Below are 21,363 nucleotides of genomic sequence, written 5' to 3'. Positions count from 1 at the left end.
ACCTCTGCCTCCCTGGTTCAAGTAATTCCTTGCCTCAGCTTCCTGAGTAGCTGGGACCACAGGCATGCACCAACATGCCCAGCTAATTTTGGTATTTTTAGTACAGAGGAGGTTTCGCTGTGTTGGCCAGGGTGGTCTCAAACTCCTGACCTCGTGATTCGCCCACCTTCAGCCTCCCAACGTGCTGAGATTACAGGCGTGAGCCACTGCCTCTAATTTTATTTTTAATGGTGGCTTTCACTTTCATTTTTGTAATGCTTACCAAATGTTTCTTCATGTGGCTTAATATTAAAACCAGAGACTTATTTTCATTTGTTTAGGTACCATGAGGTTACTCATAGGTTTTTATTGCAATCGTCTTCTTTAAACATAATTCTCGCTCTCCTGTTCTGACATGTTTCCAAATCATTACATATTTTGTTTAAATGATGGGTACACCGTTTCACCTTACACATATGGCTATTTAAAATAGTTTCTTACATTCTGAGAAAGTAAGTCAAAGAGGATTGTACTTAGATTTTTTTTTATTTTTAGATATGTGTCTTTATGTATATTGTGCCTCTTTCCATAGTAAAAAAAAAAAAAAATGACACTATAACTGGAGGAATATACATTGAAATTCAAATATGGCTCTCAGCTTGGGACAGGTAGCATAAACCTTTGTTCTAATACTAATGCAAATATTCACTTAAATGTAATGGAAAGCTAACATGTGAATTAAACAAAATGAATATGTAAAGCCTATGTATTGGACTGGGTACGGTGGCTCATGCCTGTAATCCCAGCACTTTGGGAGGCCAAGGCGGTTGGATCACTTGAGGTCAGGAGTTTGAGACCAGCCAGGCCAACATGTTGAGACCCCTGTCTCTTCTAAAAATGTAAAAATTAGCTGGGCTTAGTGGCATGTGCCTATAATACCAGCTACTCGCGAGGCTGACACAGGAGAATTGCTTGAACCCGGAAGACAGAGCCTGCAGTGAGCTGAGATCATGGCACTGCACTCCAGCCTGGGTGACAGAGTGAGACTCCAACTCAAAACAAAACAAAAAAGAAAAACCACCTACCTATTGCTAAACCCCCACACCGTGGGTTTTATTTTGATATGAATTCAGTGTATAACATCTTAATTTGTATTTTGGTCTACTGCATTCTTTCAAACTGAGAAATTCTAATACTGAAGTTATTGTTAAGGAAAAATTAGAAATGAAACTTAAATCTCGCTTTGTTTCCCCTTAAAAATGGCATGAAGGCTGAACTGTAACGTACATCAGATGAAGCAGATTCTGAGTAAAAGACAAACTAATTGAAGGAGACACTAGAGCATTCTGGGCTACTTAGATTGTCCTTTTCGGGAAGGTGTATTGACTGCTGTAGGTTGGGCGTTACTTTGTTTCTTGGGCAATTGGTGCATTTGTTTCGTGACAATTTCTTTGCTGTATGGTATGTTAGTTCTTAAATAAACTTGTATTTGTTTCAGAAAGACAGGTATCACGGTTTAGTTTACATTCATTGTATTTGCTGCCAAATATGGGATTGTTAAGTGGCTGTAGGAGAACTTTCTCCTTTATTTCTCTTCCTTTTTCTCCTTTGTTTACAAATTAAGTCAGGCAGTAATGTTCAGTACCCAGGAACTGAATTTCTCTGTGTATCAGGTAACGTTACTGAGTCAAGTAAAAGAAAAAACTGCCCTGATTTACTGATTTCACATAAACCACTTATTCCTTTCAAGTCAACCAAAGGGAGTTTGTAACCCTCCACAGCTCACAGGAACTTTGGAAATATAAATGGTATAAAAATTGCTTCATAAGACAACATAAGTATTTACAAAATCTGAAAAGAGATGCTGATGGATTTATGTCATGCCCAGCGACTTAGTTCTTTTACTTAATGGGCTCTACAATTAGTTTTAAAAAATAATTACTCAAATAACCAGATGTTAATTGATTAATGGATCCTACAAAAATTTTAGGGTCAGTAAATCACATAATGAGATTTTTATCTCCAAATAATGAACCGAATGTTAAAATTGTGGAAACAATAATAATCACAGCATTTCAGAATGGCAAGTTTCCTTAGCCATTCTCATTTTCTCAACTCACTAGCTTTTCTTCAGTACTCCTGGTACCTGATTTGTCAGTTTTCGTTTGAATTCTGTCAGGAATTAAGGGGAAATCCAAGAGCCATGCCTTCTACCTTCCACATGTTGATCTCTGTTTTTACCTTTGAGGCAATATTACCTTTTCACTTGGATGTTCTTCAAATATTTTAAGGTAGCTATTAATTACTTCTAGTAGGTCTTTATTCTACATCTGACTTTCTTTTCAAACTTCTTGGGAAAATTAGATAGATTATAACTTTCTACCTATATTTTTCTGAACTTTTGATCCTTTCCAGGCACGATTGAAATATTTTCTTATCTATACAAATGAGCAAATACATGCAAAAGCAGATTGGACTATAGTGGTGTATAAAATGTAACCCAGGCTTATTCTGTGATCTTTCTTGTTTTAACAGGTTTTAAAAGCAGATCTAGAAAAGAAAAAGCAATCCATGGGCAAACTGTATTCACTCAAACAAGATCTTCTTTCAACACTGAAGAATAAGTCAGTGACCCAAAAGACGGAAGCATGGCTGGAAAACTTTGCCCGGTGTTGGGATAATTTAGTCCAAAAACTTGAAAAGAGTACAGCACAGGTTAGTGATACCAATTATCATGCTACAGACTATCTCAGAGATTTTCTAAACCTGCATTAAGAGAGTAACATTATAACCCTACAAAAGAAGAAACCAGATTAGTTTTTGCTCTGTGTTTAGTTAAATTAAAACATGATTCTTTTGCCTGTCTTGTTGTTGGAGAATGGTGGTGAGGTAGAGTGCTAATTAACTGAACTTGTTACTGCCCTAGAATGAATTTCTTCCAGCCCAATAGTAAGGGGGAACTGAGTGACTTAGAGCAGGTGAACAAAATGCTGGGAAACTGTATAATCACAATCTTACCCCAAATCAGAGAATGCTAGAACCACGAGGACCATTAGCCAACTCCATTTTACTCTTGAGAAAAATGAAATTTAGGGAAGAAAAGTAAATTTTTCAAGACAAGTTAGTGGTAGGAGGACTAGGGTTCAGGTCCTTTGATTTCTTGGAAAGTTTTTTATTAGTGCAATTAATTATTTGAGTATTGTACCTTTCTGCCATAGACTGCTGATTTCATAAAATCATGAATGTGACTTAGTTATACTAACACATATGGGCTGTAGATTATGAAAACATCTCAGCTACATTTGGGGTATGTGGTTTTATTATAACAATTTTTAAAAATTTAGTCACTAAAATGGGGTATTGTTAAAAGTTGAACCTCTTGGCCGGGCGCGGTGGCTCACGCCTGTAATCCCAGCACTTTGGGAGGCTGAGGTGGGTGGATCACGAGGTCAGGAGATCAAGACCATCTTGGCCAACACGGTGAATCCACGTCTCTACTATAAAAATACAAAAAATTAGCCGGGCGCGGTGGCAGGCGCCTGTAGTCCCAGCTACTTGGGAGGCTGAGGTGGGAGAATGGCGTCAACCTGGGAGGCGGAGCTTGCAGTGAGCCCAGATCGTGCCACTGCAGTCCGGCCTGGGCGACAGAGCGAGACTCCGTCTCAAAAAAAAAAAAAAAAGTTGAACCCTTTTTTTTTCTTACATAGTTGGATGGTAGAATAATGAGTAGTCATTCCATATATCAACATTATATATAATAGTATTTAACATATTCTGCCACATAGTCTTGCATTATAAGGAATAACTTTACTCACAATTCATAGCTCAATGCACAGGCATACACTACCATATTCAATAGATTTTAGGCAAATATTTCCTCTATAGTGAGACAAGTAGGCGGAATTTGTTTTTTTGAGACTTGACATCTGATAAGTAGCACTTAGGAAATGCCTTTTGAAGACATGCAGTTTGTAGTATTGCCTCCAGGAATACAATTTAAGACAGCATAATAAACCAGCCTATATGATTTTCCATCACAGTTCAATGTTACTTTTAATCCAATTTTATGTTAAAAAATTATAATTTGAAGAAATATGAATATAAATTGTAATAATTTCCCACACAATCATTACATAATACAAACTCCATTTGTTTTCCATTAAACACACTTTAGCAATTAATTGACCTAATAGTAATTTTACTACTGTATTGTGATTCCTCCTATTTTATGTGATCTGCCCGTGGCTTCTCTGCAATACATTGGTATATGTAATAAATACATGAGACATTAGTCAATTTGATACTTTTTAACCCAACACTAATATTATTCCCATATGTACCCATTGCTTCCGTAGATTATTGCTGCCATAAATTGGTCAGTTGCTGTGTTAAGAAAGATTGCCATTATTTGATAAAGAAAGTTATTTTGACATGCATCGCTTTTAAGGGATACGTTTAGGGAGTTGTAACAGTTACACGTAGGTCATGTTCTAGTTCATTTGCATTGCATGCAGTGGTTCTCAAACTTGAGTTTGCATAGTAGCCACCTGAGGAGCTAGTTAAAATGCATATTCCTATACATTTTGCTCAGAAAATCTCATCCATAAGCTATGTTAAGGACCTAAAAATCTACATCTTTACTAAGCCTTTGATACAATCTGCAGACCATAGAGGGGAACAACACACACTGGGATCTACTTGAGGTGGGAGGGTGGGAGGATGTAGAAGAGCAGAAAATATGAGTATTGGATACTGGGCTTAATACCTGGGTGATGAAATAATTGGTAAGCAAACCCCTGTGACACACATTTACCTATGTAACAAGCTTTCACATGTACTCCTGATTCTAAAGTAAATGTTTAAAGAAAATAGACAGTGATATGTGTGTGAATCCCAACATTCTGGTTTTCCACAATGCTCCCTGAAATGTGAAAAGGGAGAGCTTCTTAGGAATACAGTATATAAATATGCTCATTCCCTTGGAATGGGACCACTTTTTGATGAATTTGTACATCTCATCAAAATATTACTGATTTGATTATTCCAATTGGTAGAAAAGCATTTGAAGCCTTATTTTTAATTCCCTAAAAATTATGAGACCACCACCTAGACAATTGACTTGATGTCTTCCAACTTGTATAATTCTGTAATAAAACAATACTAGTTTTGCTTTGCATTGTTCTTTATGAAATAAAGTCCAACATGCATTACAGCATGTATCTCTTCACTTGCTCATAGGGATACAATGAAGATAAAATGGAGGCATAGACAAGAAAGCATTTGATGGGAAAAAGGTTTAGGTTGATATGTAAGTCATGTAGTTCAGTGTGTCTGGAAGGCTATTTTTTTTTTTTTTTTTTTTTTTGAGACGGAGTCTCACTCCATGGCCCAGGCTGTAGTACAGTGGCACAATCTCAGCTCACTGCAAGCTCTGCCTCCTGGGTTCACACCATTCTCCTGCCTCAGCCTCCCAAGTAGCAGCTGGGACTACAGGCGTCTGCATTGACGCCCCACTAATTTTTTGTATTTTTAGTAGAGATGGGATTTCACCATGTTGGCCAGCGTGGTCTTGATCTCCTGACCTTGTGATCCTCCTGCTTTGGCCTCCCAAAGTGCTGAGATTACAGGCATGAGCCACCGCGCCCGGCCCACTGTCTCCTTTTAATTTTATTTTCAAACTGTTACACGCTCCTATTGTGGGCTACAAACAAATAAAAGGACTTAACATCATGTAAGTTGTTTCCCAGAACACTAAGCTTGAGTCTTTCTTATGCTTATGTTTCAGTTTTCTCTCATTGCCTTTCCAAAAATTATGCTGTCATAGGATTGATCCAAATCTTTGCTGGTTGTTTTTGAGCTCACAGGAAGATAGATATGGAGCTACTCAGGAAAAGACAAATTAAAAGGGGGTAAAGAGAGACAACAGAGAAATAGTATCATATAAGAGCAACTGATTTTCTTTTATCCATGTCAAATTGACCTTGTTTAAAATTACATAAGAAGAATTCCAAGAATATGGGCTGTAAGGTTGTGACTTTGTAGAACAAAGCTCACTTGTATGTACATTTTCTATAATGATTGTGGGAGAAAAATCAGTTTCATTAATGACTATTCACATGATACACTCAATTGTTTCAAAAATTCTTTTAAATTATTAGTATAAAGAATGAGCAAAGTTCTCATAATGGTTAAAACCTATTGTGAGGCAGGGTATGGAAATCGTGAGTGAGATGAAAAGGCATCCAATTGTACTCATATAAAGAACACTGCTTGTGCGTATGATTGCTATTCAGGTCAAAGCTTTGAGGCATTTTTGACCTTATGAAGCAGTTGCATGGCAAGAGATCAAAACGTGAAAAAAATCATCAGCTTGGAGGACTGCTCTCTTGCATTTCAAACTCAGATTTGACTTGAATAATACCTGGACAGAAGCTGAGGGTATTTAAGTTGATTAGAAAGTAGCCTAAGAAGATAGAAAATACTTTGTTTCTAAATGTTGGAGAGATAATAACTCTTGCTATCTGGAGGCTTACAATGAGAAAAGAGGGAAAATATACCCTGGATTGACTTCTTTAAAAACTCAAATGATCCTGATTCCCTGCAGTTTTTTATATATACACTTGTTGTTATTTGTGCAATTTTTTCTAATTGCCTTGGTCCTGATCGATATATATTTTGTCCTGATCATAATTATGAAATATGATAAGTGACGAATTCCATCAACATTTGCTTGTCTGGAAAGGATTTTATTTTTCCTTCACTTATGAAGCTTACTTTGGATATGAAATTCTGCCTTGGAAATTCTTTTCTTTCAGGGTGTTCAATATTAGCCCCCAATCTCTACTGGCTTATAGGGTTTCTGCTGAGAGATCTGCTGTTACCCTGATGGGCTTCCCTTTGTAAGTGACCTGGCCTTTCTTTCTGGCTGTCCTTAACATTTTTTCTTTCATTTAAACCTTGGAGAATTTTATGATTGTGTATCTTGGGGTTGGTCTGCTCAGTATCTTGCATTTCCTCAATTTGAATGTTGGGCTGGCTTTCTAGGTTGGAGAAGTTCTCCTGGACGATATCCTGAAGTATGATTTCCAACTTGGTTCCGTTCTCCCCATCTCTTTCAAGTACCCGGAACAGTCTTTGCTTCAGAATTTACATAATCCCACATTTCTCAGAGGTTTTGTACATTCATTTTTGTTCTTTTTTTTTTCTCTAATCTTGTCTGCCTGTCTTATTTCAGCAAGATAGTCTTCAGGCTCTGAGATTCTTTCTTCTGCTCGGTCTATTCAGGTGTTGACAGTGTGATTGCATTGTGGAGTTCTCGTATTGTGTTTCTCAGCTCCATCAGGTCATTTACGTTCCTCTGTAAACTGGTTATTCCTGTTATCCGCTCCTGTTTCATCATGGTTGTTAGCTTGTTTGCACTGGGTTAGAACATTCTCCCCTAGCTCAGGGAAGAATTTTATTACCCACCTTTGAAGCCTACTTCTCTCGATTCATCCGTATCAGCCTCAGCCCACTATCTCACGCCAGTCAGAATGGTGATTATTAAAAAGTCAAGATACAACAGATGCTGGCAAGGTTGCAGAGAATTGGGAATGCTTTTACACTGTTGGTGGGAATGTAAATTAGTTTAACCATTGTGGAAGACATTGTGGTGATTCCTCAAAGAACTAGAACCAGGAATACCCAGCAAGGCCGGTATTGGGTATGTACCCAAAGGAATATATATCATCCCATTATAAGGATACATGCATTTGTATGTTAATTGCAGCACTGTTCACAATAGCAAAGACATAGAATCAACCCAAATGCCCATCAATGATAGACTGGATAGAGGAAATGTGATACATATACACCATGGAATAGTATGCAGCCATAAAAAGGAATGAGATTATGTCCTTTGCATGGACATGGATGGAGCTGGAAGCTGTAATTCTCAGCAAACTAATGCAGGAACAGAAAACCAAACACTGCATGTTCTCACTTATAAGTGGGAGCTGAACAATGGGAACACATGGGCACAGGGAAGAGAACAACACACACTGGGGCCTATTGGTGGGAGAGGAGGAGAGCATCAGGAAAAATAGGTAATGGATGCTGGGCTCAATATCTACGTGATAGGTCTGTAGGTGCAGCATACCACTGTGGCACACATTTACCTACATAACAAACATACACGTCCAATACATGTACCCTGGAACTTAATAAATGTGATAGTAAGAAATTTATTATAATTAATATTCTAAAATATAATTTATGTGATTTGAAGCATTACTTTCCTCATTTGACTGAAATCACATGTGCTGTTGAAAGGGTATATTATTCATATGCTTGAAAATTTGATATGGTAATTGTAATTACCATATTATACCATAAATTGTAATTATCATATTTAATATGTAATTTATAGTAAGTATTATACACCAGGTGCTTTGGCGTAAGCATATATATATACTTTTTTTTTCAAATGAGTAAAGGTTGTGTAGTTTTGTGAATTTTTTGTAGATTAAATTGTCTTCTTTCTCAGGAATAAGGAAAGTTGTATGACTTATTAAGGTTCAAATATCTCATTCCCATTTTGTGAATATTTTGCTGTATTGCTAACAATAATTTTTGCAACATTCTCAACTGTGAGCACCTCTTTAAGATAAAATATATATGCTCAGAATTTGCCTCTTCTTGTGCATGGCAGTTCAGGTTTATGCTGTATATGTTTGTGCCTACATTCAAGGATGCCCAAAAAGAGAAAATGATTATTATATAATTATGTGTATCTTCTATATCATCTATATCCTGATGAGAGATTTATTGTATGTGCTGCCGAAGCAAGCACCTGATGAGAGATTTAAAACTCCTATCAAATACTAATATGAAACATAACTGTAAATGATAAGCCAGTGCTTTTTATTATATCCAATATGCAAATAAAAATATACAAATGTACCAAGAAGAAAATTTCTTTATATGCTCTTCTTTTCCGAGTCCATTCTCATTCTTTAAAGATCCTCTATTTTAAGCCTTCATAAAATATTTTATGTTCACGTTCTGGGTGTACCCATTCTCAGAGCAAAATTTTGTAGACCTCTTTGTACAAGAGGGATATAGTTGCAAATGGGTTGCCTCTCGTCTTTTTTGCCCACTAATTTTAATTAAAAATACTCTAAGCCTTTTTAGTTAAAAGCCCTTTTCATTACTTCCTGAAAGCTCTCCAAGACTAGTAAGCCTGATGCCAATTAAAAAAAAAGAAAATGATTTTTTGAAAACTAGAAGTAAAATAAAAATACCTTACTTATTTTGTGTTCCCTTTTTACTTAAGTTCATAGAATTAGCTCCCTTAAATTTCAGAACATCTTTTGGGTAATTTCTCAGGTTAAAGGTTTTATTAGAAAAATTTGATGTTGGCCAAGCGTGGTGGCTCACGCTTGTAATCCCAGTACTTTGGGAGGATGAGGCAGGCAAATCATCTGAGGTCAGGAGTTTGATACCAGCATGGTCAACATGGTGAAACCCCATCTGTACTAAAAATACAAAAAAATTAGCCAGGTGTGGTGGCAGGCGCTTGTAATTGCAGCTGCTTGGGAGGCTGAGGCAGGAGAATTTCTTGAACCCGGGAGGTGGAGGTTGCAGTGAGCCGATATCATGCCACTGCACTCCAGCTAGGATGACAGAGCGAGACTTCGTCTCAAAAAATAATAAAAAAAAATAGAGAAGAAAATTTGAAGTTACATCTCAAATAACTTTGGAAATTAACTGTATCATTTTGCTACCTCCAACTATAATAGGTATTTGAGAATGGGCCGTGTACATCAGTGCAATAGGTTTTACCTTGTAAATGCATTGTCTTTAGCAATATAAAATGTAGTAAGCGCTAAAAAATGTAATACATTGAGTCTGAGTTAACTCTTGGAATCTCTGATTCTTTATTTATAAATTTAAAAGAAAGGTAAGCTAGGCAGATTTCTATAGTGGCCATCGAGTTCTAAATGTCTTTGATATGTTTCTCTTAGCTTTTATGTGAAACTCTGGAGTACTTAGTGAAGAAGATTCCTACTTTCTCCACTGGAGAGGCAGCTAAAAAATAACGATAGTAAAATCCTACCCCTATTCAAAGGAGACTTACTTATGAAATTATTACTCTGTATTCATCGAGTATGTCATTAAAATACCATAAAGACAAAATGCTAAACATCTGTATGATACGCCTATTATCTCCTGACAAAAAAATGAAATAACACATAAAGAAAAATACAAGTCTTTTTCCTAAACCTATACCTGAGAATATCCATCCCTAATTATAGAATGTGTTTCGTTACTTCAGTATTAGATAGTGTGTAGAGGAAGGCCAGATGGATCAGAAAAATTAAATCTCATTGCTTTGGAATTTTTGCAGGTGCAGTTAATTCACACAGTTGCTCAAATTCTGCATTTAATATGAATCCAGAAGACAACATACATCTCTTCTTTCTGATACAAGATACATTAAATTGGACAGACAGTTTTACAGAATAAACCTTCTTAATTATCATGTAATATTTATTTCAAAGAAACAAATGACTTATGATGCCTTCTACGTATTAGACAATAATTTTGCTCATGATTTCAATGTCAGTACTTATTCTAGAAGTTTTATTACCTTATTATCAGTATCAAGACAGTAATTAATAGTAAATTTTAGTTACCAGGCTACTGTTATGAACTTTGGCACTCATTGTGTGCTACATTCAGCTATGGGAAGTCCTCTATACTTCATAAGATAAAGCATTTTACATCCTTGTGATTAGTAACTCAGCTTCCTTTGTGACCACCTGATCTTTTGCCCAAGGATTCTCCCAAAGTTCAACATATAAATATTTTCTTTTGTTTAGAGATGCAAATCTTTACCAGATTTTTGTGCCTTGTGCTACCATGCCTGTGGAGTTGGTTTTTAAGCATGGCTATCAATTATTATCTAAAGCTGTTGCTATTATTATGCAGTACGTTTTAAACTGCAGAAGTGCAATTCCTCCATACCCATTAAAACTCATTGATCACTCCAAAGGGTTACATATACATATACAAACAACGTAATGATAAACCTCGATCCACATTGTCAACCTGATAGTGTGTGTGTAGTGTATTTTGACTAATTTTGCACAGATTTCAATATAGCATGTCAAGAGCCAAACATATTTAACATTGAGTAATTCTTCTGTATAATAGTTATGACATTCCATTGTTTACAATTTCAATATTCTGAATTTATATATGTGTGTGTATGCATACAAACACACACCACTTAAAAGGAAGCCACCATTCAAAGAAGTTTTATCTGCCTAAACAAGGTCTCTTTCATGTATAAAATAGGAATAATATTAGTACTTACTCTTAGGGCCATTGTGAGGTAATAATAGCTACCATTTATTAAAGCTTTACAGCATAGCAAGGGAGTATTCTAGATCTTTTGAATCGGATAATCAGTTCAAAACACTTATTGTAATGCCTGGATCATGCAAAAAGCTTCATAACTGGTACCTGTTATTGCAAGTATTAGTATTTTCAAAATAAAGATTTTATGCTAAATTAGGTAACTAATACTTTATAGCTTGAATCTTTCTAGTAAGTATCTAAATATTCAAATACTAGAATATCTAAAAAGGCAAGAAGTCGAAATCTCTTACTCCAGCATGACAACTTACAAAGGCAAGGATATGTAAATAATTAAATGGAAAGTTAAAAGTTGCAATTATCAGTCAAAAATAAAAGGAAAATTTATTAGCCTGTTACAATGCTATAAAGACATACCTGAAACTGAGTGATTTATGAAGAAAAGAAGTTTAATTGACTTGTTAATGTTTGTGACATTATAGTATTCCTTGGTGTATATGTACCACATTTTCTTCATCTAGTCTATCACTGATGAGCATTTAGGTTGACTCCATGTCTTTTCTATTGTGTATAGTGTTGTAATAAACATACACATGCATGTGTCTTTATAATAGAATGATTTATATTCTTTTGGAATATAACCAGTAATGGGATTGCTGGGTTAAATGGTTTTTCTGCCTCTAGGTCTTTGAGAAATCTCCACATTGTCTTCCACAAGGGTTGAACTAATTTACACTCCCACCAAGAGTGTAAAAGTGTTCCCTTTTCTCCACAACCTCACTAGCATCTATTGTTTTTTGACTTTTTAAGAGTAACCGTTCTGACTGGCGTGAGATGTCATCTCATTGTGGTTTTGATTTGCATTTCTCTCATGATCAGTGATGTTGAGTTTTCTTTCACGTTTTTAGGTCACATGGATGTCTTCTTTTGAGAAGTGTTTGTTCATGTCCTTTGCCCGCTTTTTAATGAGGTTGTTTGTTTTTTTTTCTTGTAAATTTGTTTAAGTTCCTTGTAGACTCTGGACCATTGTCAGATGGATAGATGGCAAAACTTTTCTCCCATTCTATAGGTTGTTTACTCTGACGGCAGTTTCTCTTGCTGTGCAGAAGTTCTTCAGTTTAATTAGATCTCATTTGTCAATTTTTGCTTTTGTTGCAGTTGCTTTTGGCATTTTCCTCATGAAATCTTTGCCCACGCCCATGTCCTGAATTTTATTGCCTAGGTTTTCTTCTAGGGTTTTTATTGTTTTGGGTTTTGCATTTAAGTCTTTAATGCATCTTGAGTTAATTTTTGTATAGATTGTAAGGAAGAAGTCCACTTTCAATTTTCTGCATAGGACTATCCCAGCACTATGTATTAAATAGGGAGTCCTTTCCCCATTGCTTGTTTTTTCAGGTTTGTCAAAGATCAGATGGTTGTAGGTGCATGGTCTTATTTCTGAGTTCTCTATTCTGTTCCATTGGTCTATGTGTCTGTTCTTGTACCAGTACCCTGCTGTTCTGGTGACTGCAACCTTGTAGTATAGTTTGAAGTCTTAGCTTTTGGGCTGTGACAATGGGGTTTTGTGGATATAGGTTCATGTCATCTGCATACAAAAATAATTTGACTTCCTCTCTTCCTATGTGAATACGCTTTATTTCTTTCTCTTCCCTGATTGCCCTGGCCAGAACTTCCAATACTACGTTGAAAAGAAGTGGTGAGAGATGGCATCCTTATCTTGTGCCAGTTTTCAGGGGGAATGCTTCTAGCTTTTGCCCATTTGGATGTGGGTTTATAATTTATGGCTCTTATTATTTTGAGGTATGTTCCTTCAATACCTAGTTTATTGAGAATTTTTAACATGAAGGGATGTTGAATTTTATTAAATACCTTTTGGTTGTCTATTGAGATAGTCATGTGGATTTTGTCTTTTGTTCTTTTTATGTGATGAATCACATGTATTGATTTGCATGTGTAAAACCAACCTTGCATGCTGGGGATGAAGCCAACTTGATTGTGGTGGATAAGCTTTTTGATATGCTACTGGATTTGGTTTTCCAGTATTGAGAATTTCTTCATCAGTGTTCATCAAGAATATTAGTCTGCAGTTTGCTTTTCCTTGCTTCCTTCCTTCCTTCCTTCCTTCCTTCTTTCCTTCTTTCTTTCCATCCTTCCTTCTTTCTTTCTCTTTCTTTCTTTCTTTCTTTCTTTCATTTCTTTCATTTCTTTCTCTCTCTCTCTCTCCCTCCCTCCCTCCCTCCCTCCCTCCCAGGTTTTGGCATCAGGATGATGCTGACCTCATAATATAAGTTTGGGAGAAGTCCCTTCTTTTCAATTTTTTGGAATAGTTTCAGTAGAAATGATACCAGCTCTTCTTTGTAGCACTAGTAGAATTCAGCTATGATTCCATCTGGACCTGGGCTTTTGTTGGTTGGTAGGATATTGATTATTGCCTCAGTTTCAGAACTCATTATTGATCTATTCTGCAATTCATTTTCTTTATGATTTATTCTTGGTGGGGGAAATGTGTTCAATAATTCATCCATTTCCTCTAGATTTTCTAGTTCATGTGCATAGAGGTGTTTATAGTATTCCCTGATGGTTGTTCCTATTTCTGTAGAATCATTGGTGATATTCGTCTTCTAATTTTTCATTGTGTTTATTTGATTCTTCTCTTTTCTTCCTTATTAGTCTAGCTAGAAGTCTACCTTTTTTATTTTTATTTTTTTTCCAAAAACCAGCTCCTGGATTCATTTAGTTTTTTGGAGGGTTTTTCATGTCTTTATCTACTTCAGTTCAGCTCTGATCTTGGTTATTTCTTGTTTGTGTACTCTTGGTTCTCTAATTTTTTTAATTGAGATGTTTTGCTGTTAAGATCTTTCTAGCTTTTTGATGTGAGAATTTAGTGCTATAAATTTCCCTCTTAACACTGCTTTAGCTGTGTCCCAGAGATTCTGATAAATTGTCTCTTTGTTCTCATTAGTTTCAAAGAACTGCAGAGATGGCAGCTGGTCTTCCTCCGAGAAGCTCTGTCCCAGGGAGAGATCAGAGCTCTATCTGTAGAATCCTGTGTGAAATGGCTGAAGCCCCCACAGGGAGGTCCCACCCAGTGAGGAGGATGGATCAGGGTCCCGCTTAAAGAAGCAGACTGGCCACAATCTGGCAAGGGTTGCCACACACTTTTAAACAAACAAATATCATGAGAACTCTATCAGGAGAACAGTAAGGGGGAGGACCACACCCATGATTCAGTCCCCTCCCACCAGGCCCTTCCTCCAACACTGAAGATAGAATTCAACATGAGGATTTGGGTGGGGACAGAGAGCCAAACCATATGATAAAATAACAGCATAAACAAAATGAATTTAAAATTAAAGAATAGCTGAATAGTTGGTAATTGAAACTACATTCATATGCTGCGTGACAACATTTCAGTCAACGATGAACCACATATATGACAGTGGTCTCATAAGATTAGAATACTATATTATTTTTCACTTTTATTTTTGCTTCAGAGGTACATGTGGAGGTTTGTCATATAGATAAATTGCATGTCACAGGGGTTTGGTGTACAGATTATTTCATCACACAGGTAATAAGCATAGTACCCAATAAGTAGTTTTTTTAATCCTCACCCTCCTCTTACCCTCGAGCCTCGCGTAGGCCACAGTGTCTGTTGTCCCCTTCTTTGAGTCCGTGTGTTCTCAATGTTTATCTCCCACTTAGAAGTAAGAAAATGTGGTATTTGGTTTTCTGTTATTGTGTTAGTTTGCTTAGGATAATGGCCTCCAGCTTCATCCATGTTGCTGCAAAGAACATGATCTCATTTTCATGGCTGCATAGAATTCCACAGTGTATATGTACCACATTTTCCTTATCTAGTCTACCACTGATGGACATTTAGGCCGATTCCATGTGTTTGCTATTGTGAATAGTGCTGCAATAAAATATACATGTGCATGTGTCTTTAGGGTTGAGGGATTTATATTCTTCTTGGTATACCCAATAATGATGATTGCTGTTTCGAATGGTAATTCTTGTTTACGCTCTTTGAGAAATCACCAAACTGCTTTCCACAGTGGCTGAACTAACTTACAATAATATTAGCAGTGCAATAAACGTTCCCTTTTCTCTGCAGCCTTGCCAGCATCTGTTATTTTTTGACTTTTTAATAATAGCCATTCTGACTGGTGTCAAATGGTATCTTATTGTGGTTTTGATCTGCACTTCTCTAATGATTAGTGATGTTCAGCGTTTTTTCATATGATTGTTTTCTGTATGTATGTCTTTTTATGAAAAGAGTTCATGTCCTTTGCCCACTTTTTAATGGTGTTGTTTGGTTTTTGCTTGTAAATTTAAGTTCCTTGTAGATTCTGGATATTAGACCTTTGTCAGATGCAAAGTTTGCAAAAATTTTTCTCCCATTCTGCAGGTTGTCTGTTTACTCTGTTGATAGTTTCTTTTGCTGTGTAGAATTTAATGAAGTCCCATTTTTCAATTTTTGTTTTTTTTTTTCAATTGTTTTTGATGTTTTTGTTATGAAGTCTTTGCAGTTTCAATGTCCAGAGTGGCATTACCTGGGTTATCTTCTTAGGTTTTTATAGTTGTTGGTTTTAGATTAAATCTTTAATTCACCTCGGGTTAATTTTTGTATATGGTGTAAGTAAGGGGTCCAATGAATAGGCAGTCCTTTCCCCATTGCTTGTTTTTGTTGATGTCATTGAAGAACAGATGGTTGTAGGTGTGCAGCCTTGTTTCTTGACTCTCTATTCTTTTCCATTGGTTTATGTGTCTGTTTTTTGTACCATGCTGTTTTGGTGACTATATCCTTTTAGTATAGTTTGAAGTCAGGCAGTGGGATGGTTCCAGCTTTTTTCTTTTTGCTTAGGATTACCTTGGCTATTCTGGCTCTTTTAGTGGCTCCATATGAATTTTTAAATAGTCTTTTTCTAATTCAGTGAAGAATGTTATTGGTAGTTTTTTGGGAATAGCAATGAATTAAAAAATGCTTTAGACATTATGGCCATTTTGTCAGTATTAATTCTTCCATGAGCATAGAATATTTTTCCATTTTTTGTGTGTTATCTCTGAGTTACTTGCGCAATATTTTGTAATTCTCATTTTAGCAGTGTTTCACCTCCTTGGTTAGCTGTATTCCTAGGTATCTTATTTCTTTTTGACAATTGTGAATGGGACTGTGTTCTTCATTTGGCCTTAGCTTAAATGTTGTTGGTGTGTAGGAATACTAGTGATATTTATACATTGATTTTGGATTCTGAAACTTTGCTGAGGTTGTGTATCAGATCAATGAGCTTTTGGGCAGAGACTACGGCCAAAGTATAGAATCTCATCGTCTGCAAACAGGGATAATTTGACTTCCTCTCTTCGTATGTGGATTGCCTTTATTTCTCTTTCCTGATTGCTCTGGTTAGGATTTCTAGTACTATGTTTAATGAGATTTGTAAGAGAGGGCACACTTGTCTTATGCCAGTTTCCAAGTAGAATGCTTCTGGCTTTTGCACATTCAGTATAATGTCGGCTGTGGACTTTTTAAAGATGGTTCTAATTACTTTGAAATATGTTCCTTCAGTGCCTAGCTTGTTGAGGATTTTTAACATGAAAGGGTGTTGAATTTTATAGGATGTCTTTTGTATGTCTACTGAAATGATCATATGGTTTTTGATTTTTTGTTCTGTTTATGTGGTGAATCACATTTATTGACTTGTGTATGTTGAATCAACCTCGCAACCCTGGGATAGAAGCTCTTTCATAATGGTGGATTAGCTTTTTGGTGTGCTGCTGGATTTGGTTTGCTAGTATTTTGTTGACTATTTTTGCATCTATGTTCATTAGGGACATTGGCCTGAAGTTTTCTTTTTTTGTTGTTGTGTGTCTGTCAGGTTTTGGTATCAGGACAGTGCTTCCCTCACAGAATCAGTTAGGAAGGAGCCGCTCCTCAATTTTATGGAACGGTTTCAGTAGGAATGATACCAGCTTTTCCTTCTATATCTGTTAGTATTCAGGTGTGAATCTGTCTGGTCCTGGGCTTTTTCTGGTTGGTGGGCTTTTTGTTCCTAATTTAATTTCGGAACTCATTATTGGTCTGTTCAATGATTCTATTTCTTCCTGGTTCAAACTTGGAAAGTTGTATGTTTCTAGCAATTTATCCATTTCCTCTCAGTTTTCTAGCTTGTGTGCATAGAGGTGTTCATTATGAATAGTCTCTAAGGGTTTTCTCTATTTCTGTGGGGTCAATGGTAACATCCCCCTTGTCATTTTTTATTGTGTTTATTTGAGTCTTCTCTCTTTTTTTCTTTGTCTAGGTAGTGGTCTATCTTTATTATTAATTCTTTCAAAGAACCAGCTCCTAGATTCATTGACTTTTCTATGCTTTTTTGCATCTCATTTTCCTTCAGTTCAGCTCCGATTTTGGTTATTTCCTGTCTTCTAGCTTTGGGGTTAGTTTGCTCTTGTTTCTCTCGTTCCTTGTGATGTTCGTTTTGTAATTAGAGATCCTTCTAACTTTTTGATATGCGTGTTTCGTGCCATAAGCTTGTCTCTTAACACTGCTTTGGGTGTGTCCCAGAGATTCTGGTATGTTACATCTTTTAAAATTTTCATTAGTTTCAGATAATTTCTTGATTTCTGCCTTAATTTTATTATTAACCCAGAGGTCATTCAGGAGTAGTTTGTTTGATTTCCATTTTAATGTATGGTTTTGAGCAATTTTCTTAACATTGATTTCTGTTTTTATTGCACTGTGGTCCAAGAGTGTTGTTGGTATAATTTTGTGGGTTTTTAAAAAATTTTCTAAAGATTGTTTTATGCCCAACTCTCTATCATATTTTTATTGCACCTTTAGATATGTTTGGATACACAAATACTTACCATTGTGCCTACACTATTCAGTATAGTCACATCCTGTACAGGTTTGTAGCTAGGAGCAATAAGCTATACCACATAGGTTGGCTGTATAGTAGTCTGTACCATCTAGGTTTGTGTAACTACACTCCATGGTGTTCGTACAAGGACAAAATTGTCTAAGGATGAATTTCTCAGAATGTGTCCCAGTCGTTAAGTTATACATGACTTGTAGAGATTCCTAACAAACTGGAGACAGTGGTAGAAAAAAAGTATTTTATTTCATTGTACGTCCTTTTATATTCTTTAAATTTGCTTAGATGTACTTATATGTCTTTTTTTAAATGTGCATTTTTGAAACAAGTGGAAGAGAAGATGGAAAGAAAGAACTTCATTGCTTGAGCATAGTTTTTTTTTTCCACGCCTATCCAAATAACACGATCTTACTGCAAGAAGAGGCACACCCTGGAATAATATCAGGATGCTGGCAAATTCTCTTCCAATTTTTCTCAGAATGAGAAAATGTAAATTTTAAAGTTCAGATTTTTTTAACATACGTAATCTTATGAGTAAGAAGGTTGACTATAGAAAAATTCTTCAAATTTCCCTGAGCGTTTAGAAAAGATAGTGGTTACTGCTGATATTTACCATTATAGAGCACTTATTTTATTAAGGTATTATGTCATTTAATTCTCAAAACCAGGACTGGCTACATAATTTGTGGGCCCAGTGCAAACGGAAAACAAGGGCTTCCTGTTCAAAACCTAAGAATTTCAAGACAGTGGAAGTAGAGCTTGAAAACAAGCGTGGAAGCCTCCTGAGCGGGGGCTCTGGGCAACTGCATAAATTACCAGCCCATAAAGCTGTCTTTGCTTGTAACACACCTGTGAAGAAATGTGTTACTCCTACTTTAAATATGAAGAAAATAATGCACAGATTTGTGATAAGAACCAACCAGCCCCAAATGTCACAGTGTATAAACTATGGATCTGGTGTTTAATAATTGTGGAGACTGGCTCCAAGGCCTCTACTTATAACCACTCTAAGAGGAATCAGCTCCCAAATGTAAAGACAAGTATTTCTAAATGATTTCCCATTTTTACTAGGGAAATTAACTTATAGTTAAAATGAATAGTATTTTAAAAAGAAATGTATTTTCCTTTCATGATATTATTTGAGAGTCTTAAATAGACTTATAATCAAAACGAAGAAAGGTGACTGAGTAAAAGTATAATTAGCTAGATAAAAAGATTGTTGAATATAGGCCTAACTATATTCCATTCTAGTTTTGACTCTGCCATATTAAACATTTTAGTGAAGACACTAAGTTATTCTTACCATGCTTGAAGTTTTCCTCATTCTAATGCATTGAGTGACAGGAGTATAATTCCATAGATCTTAATATATAAATAGAAATGATAGATTTAAAACAACAATTGGGCAAAGCTTTTAAAATTTTTCTGAGCTTATAAAAGCAACATTTTGGCGATAATATCTTATAGAAGAAATTTGGTAACTAAAGGAATACAGAAATATAGCTTGTACAACGGAAATTATCTCTACTTTCTCTGTCAAAAACCAACCAATGTTTATGTCTAGCATTGTTTACTCAATACTGTAAAGCAAACATTTTCCAGTGACATTAAAATATTTGAAATATAATACTCCATCTACATTCATATACCATAATTTACTTAAACCATCATCTATGACATGAGGTTGTTTCCAAAATCTACTGTTATAAAGACCCTATAAACAAGGATAAATATTGTATCTAGCCTTCAGCATCAAATTAAATCTAAATGTTAAAATGCTACCTGAGAGAAATCTGTTTTCATAACATTTAAAGAGAAAATTACTTGATTACTGTATGTTTGGTGTCTGTAATTATTTTGCATACTGGTATTTTTCACGTGGCATTCATCTTCACAGTTATTTTCGTGATTATCATCTTCCCTATTTTACCGTAAGGTTCCTAAATATGGAGTTTCTATTTTACTCATTTCTGAATGTCCTTTAGTGAATATATATTCAATAAACATTAGAATTTTATAGAAACCTTGTGGTTCAGCGGCTGAATAACTTACATAGTTTTAGAATTCTTTGATTGACTATGGTGTCCAAAGCCAAGAAACATTGGTTTTGGATGACGAATCAAATTAGATCTACTTCTAGCAAATAACTGGCATTATAGAGTTTGAAAAAGATATTTTTCAGGGTCATGATTATTAGATTTCAAATATTTGAGACTGTCAGGTAGAAATGATACTCAACTTACTCTGCTTTCTTTCAGAGTTCAAAACAAGTTTTAACAAGAGGAAGACTTAATAAGGCAGGATTCCTCTGGTTGTTAAGAACGTCTTTCCCAATGGGGAAAGTTTGCTTCCATGCTAAGAAAGGATCTTTTTGTTTCAGGGAGTAGTGAGTTCTGTAATAATCAGGAGGTTATGTTAAATGGCCTTCATAGTCCCTCTCCTGTCTATATTTCCTAATGATTCTAACACATAATTAAGTGTTTACAGTCAGTAACTAGAAGCCATAAGGAAATTTAGTGCATGGCTGATTGTTTTTTATTCTGATTATATGAAGTGGGTTTTGAGAGTGATTATTAATTTGTTATATGTAATGGGTTCTACCCTATATTTACAGGGGGAATGCACAGTTTTCTTATTTCTCCATCCCAAAGGAAATGAAGTAGTATTTTTCAATTACAGTGTAGTAGTGATTATTATATAGGACAATTACAGACTCATGTCTTACTACTCTTTTATTAAAAATGATTCATTTTTCTTTCTTATAAGGTTTAGTATATTTTTAAATGCAGCTTCACAGTATATCATGTTGTCATTTCCCTGTACCCTCCATGGGCACATCTATCTAATTTTATAAGTAGATATCAAGAAAATATTAATATTACAGAAACTAAGAGCCAAATTTTTAGTAGCACAAATGTTCTATAAGATTAGATATAACTGCATAAATTAGCTTCGTAATTTGAGAATCTCTTGTCTCTATTTTTAAAATTAGGTGTTTTCTTAATCTGCAAAATATTATCTTCTAGCCACCACTGTATGCAAAGAAAGTTTGCTCATGGTTAAAAAAAATTCAAATGAAAAAACAAATTATCTTGGGATCCTACTAAAAACTACATTTTCTTTGCAAAGAAAGTTTTCTCATGGTTAA

General features: G+C 35.5%; 1 protein-coding gene across 4 annotated transcripts in view; it reads left to right on the top strand.

The window, feature by feature from the left end:
- The window catches only part of DMD (dystrophin), a 2,284,432-nt gene that overhangs the window by 791,745 nt on the left and 1,471,324 nt on the right, over window positions 1–21,363 (top strand). For all 4 annotated transcript variants that reach the window (XM_063634262.1, XM_063634265.1, XM_063634264.1 and 1 more), the window contains exon 16: window positions 2,515–2,694. In XM_063634262.1, the coding sequence (XP_063490332.1) occupies window positions 2,515–2,694 (180 nt within the window). The remainder of the gene's footprint in view (window positions 1–2,514; window positions 2,695–21,363) is intronic.

Source organism: Symphalangus syndactylus, chromosome X (genome assembly GCF_028878055.3).
Source record: "Symphalangus syndactylus isolate Jambi chromosome X, NHGRI_mSymSyn1-v2.1_pri, whole genome shotgun sequence".
Taxonomy (NCBI): domain Eukaryota; kingdom Metazoa; phylum Chordata; class Mammalia; order Primates; family Hylobatidae; genus Symphalangus; species Symphalangus syndactylus.
This window is presented reverse-complemented; position numbering and strand designations above follow the sequence as displayed.